General features: G+C 52.8%; 1 protein-coding gene across 2 annotated transcripts; it reads left to right on the forward strand.

The window, feature by feature from the left end:
- Nucleotides 1-36: 36 nt before the first annotated feature.
- Nucleotides 37-3,506, forward strand: LOC148213287 (uncharacterized). 2 transcript variants are annotated; one of them, XM_088121913.1, is made up of 4 exons: nt 37-1,020; nt 1,802-1,990; nt 2,057-2,604; nt 2,684-3,506. In XM_088121913.1, exons 1-4 carry the CDS (start codon nt 972-974, stop codon nt 3,368-3,370), a joined length of 1,473 nt encoding a protein of 490 aa, XP_087978039.1. In that variant the 5' UTR covers nt 37-971; the 3' UTR covers nt 3,371-3,506. The 2 variants fall into 2 exon arrangements, with proteins under 2 accessions (XP_087978039.1, XP_087978044.1); XM_088121918.1 differs by having other exon boundaries at nt 37-319.
- The last annotated feature ends 4,479 nt before the right edge of the window (nt 3,507-7,985 follow it).

Raw genomic sequence — 7,985 nt, forward strand, 5'->3', positions numbered from 1 at the left:
ATATTTAACTTTGAATAAGTCGTGAAATTAAAGTCTTAATGCTCCTATTACCATCCTTGAGATCAAATATTCAATCCTTGCATTTGTTGTATAAAATAAAATAAAATAATAATAACTAAAATTTTATTAATAATTCACCCGCAATCTAATTTAATTAAAATTAGCTAGGCTTGTACTCTTTTTAGTTCGAGATCGTAATAGGAGTAAAAATATAATTCAATATGTTTATGCAGAGATGTGCACAACAGTGTGTTCCTGATTGTAGCTCGAACTCGGCCTCCGGACCGACTTGAACACTTGGGCAAACCTGCACAAAAAGGTGAGCACTCCGACGATCAAGTCAGTATAGGTCGGATTCCAAGTTTAGTTCGGAGCCAGAAATCATCGTACCTGATCGGGGAGTGAGGTCCTCTACTTATGGGTGGCGGTCCCGCTAATCTAGCGACTGTTACATTCGGTAATCTCGGGGCCGTCGGTTACACCCGGTAATCTCGGGATCGACGGTTACGCCCGATAATCACGCCGCAGACAGTTGCTCATCTCGGTCCCTACCGAGCTCCCCGGTAGGTCAGACCTGGGCCAGGCTCACCTCGGCCCTCATACTTAGCATTTGTCGGCGTTGGTGGCGGCCATCTCGGCTATCCGAGCTGGGCATGACTCATGAGCCATCTTGGAGCGTCAATGGGGGTCCTCCACGTGTCCAGGGTATTCCCCTCCCCAAACATTGGCCCCCTCTCGGTCTGGTTCGATCTCGACCTGGCAGAGAAGTTCATTCGACTTGCTTTGGACACGTGGCGACTTCCTATTCGTGGGAAAATACAACCGTCGCGGAAGATTTATCGTCGGAATATTCAAATATTCCGACGCTTCGGATCCCAGAGAGGATCCTTGCCGCTCGTTGATTACACGTGTACGGTGGGGAAATTCTTCCGGCGGGCTATAAATGCCCCCAATCCTTCAGATCATACCTTATGTTCCTTGAATTCTTGGAGTTCGATCTGAAGGCAGCTCGAACCCTTGGTAGGTCGGTCTCTTCCCTCTCTCTTTCGAACGTAATTGCCATGTCGTCCTCTATTAGCAGCAACCTAGGATCCGATTTAGCTCGTAGGTTAGAGTCCGAGCTCGAGGAGATAGAAAACTTTAGAATCTCCGATGACGGGGAGGATAGTGACGCCTCCACTTCAGGTCAGGGTTTGGAATACCCTTCTAGGATACCTGAGCACTACCTCGGATCCCTTCGTAGGGGGTTCGCTATCCCTGAGAACATCCTCCTCAGGCTTCCGGAGGAGGGGGAGAGAGCTGACAATCCTCCAGAAGGATGAGTCACTCTCTACTTCAAAATGTTTGAGTACGGCCTCAGACTTCCCCTTCACCCTTTTGTCCAAGAATTTCTCTTCCGGACTGGGTTGGCTCCGGCTCAGGTGGCCCCCAATGGGTGGGGTGTCATTTTCGCTTTGGCCATCCTCTTTTGGCTACGAGCTCGGGATAGTGAGGAGGCCGAGCTGTTGGACGTAGACCAGCTCCTCGCGTGCTTCGAGGCGAAAAGGATAGTTAAGAAGCCTGGTCGGTTCTATATGTGCGCAAGGAAAGGCGCAGGCGGTATAGTTAAGGGGCCGACTTCCATCAAGGGATGGGTGAGGAAGTGGTTCTTCGCTTCCGGGGAATGGCTCGCAAAGGACGAGTCAGGTCGTTCCTTCTTTGACGTCCCCACTAGGTTTGGGAACCTATGTACGGAGTAGTTCTTACTTTTCGTAATTTTCTTCTGTCATTCAGGTCTAACTCGGATTCTGTCTTCGTGCAGTTTCAATCCGACCAGTCCCCGAGCTTACGCAGGCCTCCTTCGATACGCTGAAATACTACAAGGAGCGCTTTCCGAGGGGTAGGAAGGTCGGAACCTTGGTGACTGACGAACTGCTGCTTGAGTCCGGGCTACTAGATTACAACCCTGCAGTTCGTCCCATTGAATCCTCAAGGCCGAACTCTGAACTTGGTATGCCGAGTTTGCCTTCCCCCTTTTTCCTCTAACCTTGTGTTGACCCTTGTTTTTATCTCGCAGCCATGGTTTGCGGATTTGCAAGCGGCGTGAAGCGCAAGTCTAAGGGCCGAGCCCATGCTCTTGAGGCCGCCCAGAGCTCGAAACCTGCCACCCCTGCCGTGGCAGGGCCTGCCTCGGAAGATCCAGCCCCGGTGATCGAGCTGGAGTCTTCTGGGGGTCCCTCGAGGGAGAAGCACTCCAGGGATCAGACCGAGGCGGTGGACGCCCAGACTGAGGCGGCGGACGCCCCGCCTTTGGGCAAGGAGGCGAGGGAGGAAGCCCCTCTGAAGCGAAGAAGGAAGAAAAAGAAGGCGATCTCCCCCTCGGAGGTCGGAGCTTGCAGGGTCTTGCCTGCAAGTTTCGCAGATCGGGTGGACGATCCTACGGCCAGGATGGGCGGGACGTCCGACGTGACGGCGCGGTTCAGAATTGAGCCGTCAAGTTCTGGGGTGAGGGACCAGGTGTCCCGCATCTCCGCTGCAAGTTTGGACCGCTGCTTAAGGAGGGCGTCCAAATTTGTGAGCGCCCCTGGGTCCGTTCTGCAGAGGACCATCGACTACGCCGCCGAGGTAAGACTAATGCCCCATTTTTGCTTGATTTCGCCCAACAGGTAGTTCGATCTAACTTTTTCCTTGTACCATTTCTCAGGCGTTCGTTGCTTCCATTCAATCGGCTCTGGCTGTAAAGGCCGAGCTGGATGGGAGGGAAGTTCTGGCAGCGAGGGAGAAAGAGGAGTTCTCCGCTGCCTTGGAGGCTGCTTCCTCCACCATGAAGGATGAGCTGCTGAAGGCTCACTCTGAGGTGGAGACTTTGAAGGCCGAGGTGGAGTCTCAGGCCGAGCTGCTGAAGAAGGAGGAGGACAGGCGCAAGGCCCAACTCCGAGCTGCCCACGCTATCACCAGGGGCTTGGAGAGGGAGAACTTCCAGCTCTTGAAGGAGAAGGACGACATGCTCCAGGCGCTTGAAGCGAAGGATAAGGAGTTGGAGCATGCGACTGTCGAGCTGGAGACGGCGAAGGAGCGCCTCAGCAATGGAGTCCTGCTGGAGGAATCGTTTAGGCAACATCCTGACTTCGATGGATTTGCCAAAGACTTTTCTGACGCGGGCTTCAAGTTCCTCATGAAGGGCATTGCTTCCGACATGCCCGACCTTCAGATCGATCTCAGCGGTCTGAAAAGGAGGTATGCCGAGAAGTGGGCGTCTGGGCCTGGCGGCACCCCTGGCCCCCAAGCGTTGGTGGATCAGTATGTCAGGGATCTGGACTCTGACTACTCCGATCTCGAACAGGACCAGGTCGGCTCCACTCAGGAGGGCGCTCCCCCAGCAGGCTCTTAGGCGACCACCCTTCACGAGGCCTTTCGCTGTTCTCCCTCCCTTTTCTTTTTTGTTTGTAAGTGTCAGGGCAGAGCTGCAAGGTCTATAAGCCTTGCCTCTGCTCTTCATTCAATAAAGAGACTCCCATTTGCTTCTACTTTGTTGTTAGCAACCTCTTTTCTTCGCCCTTCCTTTGAACTGCAGCTAATGTCACCTCGCACCTCTTACTTTTGAGGTCGCGCCTTTAATTAACATAATTGGAAAGTTTGAGTTTGAATCTCTTGATGTTCAATACATTGCACCAACTCTGGATTTTTAACATTTCACCCTTAACTTAAAAAGGTAAAAAAGCTAAAATCCTAAGCCCGTAGCTATTCCTCATATCGTTCCTCGTACCCCCAAGTTCGGAGGCTTGATCATTTTGAACTTTCCACATCGCCCCCTTTGCCTTGAAGGTTTGAATTTTAAGTTCGTCAGTGGTTTTGGCATCGCACCTCGTACCCTTAGGCTTCGAAGGATTGAATTTGAACCAACTGCTGGAATGCGATCGCGTGGGAGTCCGTGACCCCCATTTAATTTTTTGTCGAACTCGGAAGCAGGAAATTAAATCATCACATTTATTCCGATCATAATTCTGTTGGAACAGTCTTTACAGATGCATTGAAAATCCTTTTGTATTTCAAGGATAATAACGCTTCAGGTGCTCCGCGTTCCACGGGTGCGCGAGGACGTCTCCTTTCAGATCGGCCAATATGTACGTCCCAGGTCGGACTATGCCCTTGATCTCAAACGGGCCCTCCCAGGCCGGATCAAGGGCACCCACATGCGTTTGGACCCTCCTTAAGACCAGATGTCCGACCTGAAAGGCCCGAGGTCGAACGCGGGCATTGTAATGTCTGGCCATTCTGCTCTGATATTCCGCCAGGCGTAGCTGGGCCATTGCTCTTCTTTCTTCCAACAAATCGAGGTTGAGGAGCAGCTTATCCTTATTCGTCGTAGGCTCGTAATGCTCTACTCTGTCAAATGGCATGCCGATCTCAACCGGGACTACAGCTTCGGAGCCGAAGGCCAGGGAGAACGGGGTCTCGCCCGTCGACTCTCGTTGGGTGGTCCGGTACGACCACAGAACCTCTGGTAGCTCCTCGGCCCACCTGCCTTTCTTGGAGTCTAGTCTAAGTTTGATGCCTCGCTTGATGATCTTGTTGACTGCCTCCACCTGCCCATTTGCTTGCGGATGTGCGGGGGACGAGCTGAGATGACTTATGCCAAGTTTGCTGCAAAAGTCTTTGAACTTGGCATTGTCAAACTGCTTCCCATTGTGTGTCACTATGGCCTGCGGTATACCAAAGCGACATATAATATTCGTCCATACGAAGGACGTGACCCTGGATTCCGTTATGCGGGAGAGCGCCTCGGCCTCGGCCCACTTGGTGAAGTAATCCACAGCAACCACAACGAACTTGGTCTGGCTCTTGCCCAAAGGGAGAGGACCAATGATATCTACCCCCCACTGCGCGAAAGGCCATGGGGCCGAGATGGGGGTGAGCAGCTCGGGAGGTTGGTGGATTATGGTTCCGTAGCGTTGGCAATTGTCGCAAGTTCTAACGAACTTCTTGGCGTCCTGGCTGAGGGTCGGCCAATAGTATCCTTGTCGGATCACTTTGGCTGACAGCGACCGGGCGCCTGAGTGATTGCCGCACACTCCTTCGTGGATCTCTCTGAGGACGTACAGGCCCTCTTCAAGGGTTAGGCATCTCAATAGAGGCAGGGAAAAGCCACGTCGGTACAATGCCCCATCCCGGACCACGAACCGAGCTGCCCGCCTTGCCAACTTTCTGCGCTCCTTGGGGTCCTGTGGTGAGTTGCCCCTAATGAAGTCCGCGATCGGGTCCATCCATGAGGATTCTGGAGCGCCGATCTCCATCAGTTCTGGCTCTAAGATGGAGGGATTATCTAGGATCTCGACGGGGACCGACCTGGCGAGGTCGGTCTCGTACGCCGATGCTAACTTGGCCAAGACGTCAGCATTAGAATTTTCTGCTCGCGGAATCCTGCTTACCTCGTAAGTTCGAAACTGGGCGAGGTATGATCTGACCTTGCCCAAATACTTCTCCATTCGGGTGTCTTTGGCTTGGTATTCGTCCTTGATCTGGCTCACAACCAGCTGGGAGTCACTGAAGACCTTAACACAAGAGGCCCCCAATGCTCGAGCGATTCGCAGGCCGGCAATAAATGCTTCATACTCAGCCTCGTTGTTAGAAGTCCGAAAGCTGAACCGCAAGACATACTCAAATCGCTCACCCTCTGGTCCGAGCAAGAGGACCCCGGCTCCGCACCCCTTCTCATTGGAGGATCCGTCGACATAGACTGTCCAAGGCAGGTCGGACTCGCTCAGCTCGGAAGGTGGTGTGAGCTCGGCTATGAAATCTGCCGCTGCTTGTCCTTTCAACGCAGTTCTGGGTTCGAACTGGATGTCGTACTCACTTAGCTCTATTGCTCACTTCATTAGGTGTCCGGAAGCTTCCGGCTTGCGGAAGATACTTTTAAGGGGGAAGTTAGTGAACACCACCACCGTATGGGCTTGGAAGTATGGTCTAAGTCGTCGGGCTGAGGTGACCAAAGCGAGAGCCAACTTCTCCATCTGAGGGTATCTAGTCTCGGCTTCGGTCATAGCCTTGCTTGTGTAGTAGACCGGGTTTTGCCGCGCTTCCTCTTGCCTGATTAGGGCCGAGCTGACGGCACTGTCAGACTGCTAGGTACAATTGGAGCTTGTCCCCCGGCATGGACTTGGCAAGCAAGGGTGCCGAACAGAGGTAGCTCTTCAATTGCTGAAACGCTTGCTCGCACTCCGCTGTCCATTCAAACGGCCCTTTCTTTCGTAAGACCTTGAAGAAAGGGAGGCACTTATCTGTCGACCTTGAAACAAACCGGTTCAGGGCCGCAATCCTGCCATTGAGGCACTGAAGCTGTTTCAGCGTTTTAGGTGCCTCCATCTCGATCACGGCTTTAATCTTTTCGGGGTTGGCCTCGATTCCCCGGTTGTTTACCATGAAGCCAAGGAATTTCCCCGAGGAGACTCCAAAGGCACACTTAGCAGGGTTGAGCTTCATTTGATATGCCCTCAGAACCTCGAAGGCTTCGGCCAGGTCGGAGAGATGCGACTTAGACTGCTTGCTCTTGACAAGCATGTCGTCCACATACACTTCCATATTCTGGCCGATCTGCGTGGCGAACATTTTGTTCACCATTCTCTGGTAGGTCGCTCCTGCGTTCTTTAACCCGAAGGGCATGACCTTGTAGCAGTACAGACCTTGGTCTGTTATGAAAGCGGTATGACCTTCATCTGGGACATGCATCTTGATTTGGTTGTACCCAGAGTAGGCGTCCATGAAGGTGAGCAGTTCGTGCCCGGCTGTGGCGTCCACGAGCTGATCAATCCTCGGCAGTGGGAAGCAATCTTTCGGACATACCTTATTTAAGTTCGTAAAATCTACGCATATTCTCCACTTGCCGTTAGATTTTTTAACTAATACAACATTGGAGAGCCACTCGGGATACGAAATTTCTCTTATGTATTCAGCTTTCAAAAGTTTGTTAACTTCCTCAACAATTACATCACTCCTCTCCTTGTTTATAGGTCTTCTCTTTTGTTTCACAGGTCGGAATGATGGATCTATGCTGAGGCGATGCGTCATAATTCGCGGGTCAATGCCAGGCATGTCCTCATGGGACCACGCAAAGACGTCCGAGTTGGATCTGAGGAAGTGGATTAGCTCCTCTCTGTCGGTGGCCCCCAGCTTGGTTCCTATGCTTACCTGCTTCTCGGGACTAAGCAGAGGAACAAGCTCGAGCTCCTCAGTGGGTGCGGCAAACTCCTTCCTCGGCAGGTCGGCCTCGAACTCGAGCGTCCCATCCCTGAGAGTTTTGAGGGCGCAGACCGATGAGCCTTTGAGTGCGGCGGCATAGCACTCCCTCGAAGCGGTCTGTTCTCCTTGGACCGTGCCCACGCCATTTGGGGTGGAATACTTCAAAATTTGATGAAGTGTTGAGGGAATGGCCCGAAATGAGTGGATGATGGGTCTCCCAAAGATGGCGTTATAGGCCGATCTACCGTCAACTACCACGAACTCGGCCATTTGAGTGACCCGAGTTTGGTCCTGCCCCATTTGAGTGACCCTCTGGGATGACCGATTCTCCAGAGAACCCAACCAGCGGAGTCGGGCTTCTCTTCAATTGCGACCTCGTCCAGCCCAAAGCGAGGTAGGTCGGTAAGGACAGGATGTTAGCGGATGCGCCCCCGTCTACCAGCACTCTCCTGACCACCACATGATCAATCAAGGGAGCAATCACAAGGGCATCATTGTGGGGCAGGTGGACCTCCTCCAAGTCTGCACCGTCGAAGGTGATTGGGCAGGTCGGCCCCTGCTCTCTGATGATGCACACCTCGCGCCTGGCTGCACGGGCTAATCCTTTCTTTTATGTCCGGATTGACCCCCGCTTGGCCCTCCAAAAATGGTATTGATGACCGCAGGTCGGTCGGTGCGCCGGGGTGGCGTCCTTGAACGCTTTCGTTCTTCCTTTTTCTCTGCTGAGCTGGTCCTGGGCTTTCCCACAAACTTCTTGAAGTAGCCGTCTT

The sequence above is a fragment of the Momordica charantia genome (assembly GCF_013281855.1).
Source record: "Momordica charantia cultivar OHB3-1 chromosome 1 unlocalized genomic scaffold, Mcharantia_2.0 BLBB01000001.1, whole genome shotgun sequence".
Lineage (NCBI taxonomy): Eukaryota > Viridiplantae > Streptophyta > Magnoliopsida > Cucurbitales > Cucurbitaceae > Momordica > Momordica charantia.

Coding starts and splice junctions, on each gene's coding strand:
- LOC148213287 (XM_088121913.1), top strand. CDS start 972: ATGTTCCTTGAATTCTTGGAGTTCGATCTGAAGGCAGCTCGAACCCTT. Junction 1,991..2,056: donor AAGGCCGAACTCTGAACTTG/GTATGCCGAGTT, acceptor TTTATCTCGCAG/CCATGGTTTGCGGATTTGCA. Junction 2,605..2,683: donor CCATCGACTACGCCGCCGAG/GTAAGACTAATG, acceptor ACCATTTCTCAG/GCGTTCGTTGCTTCCATTCA.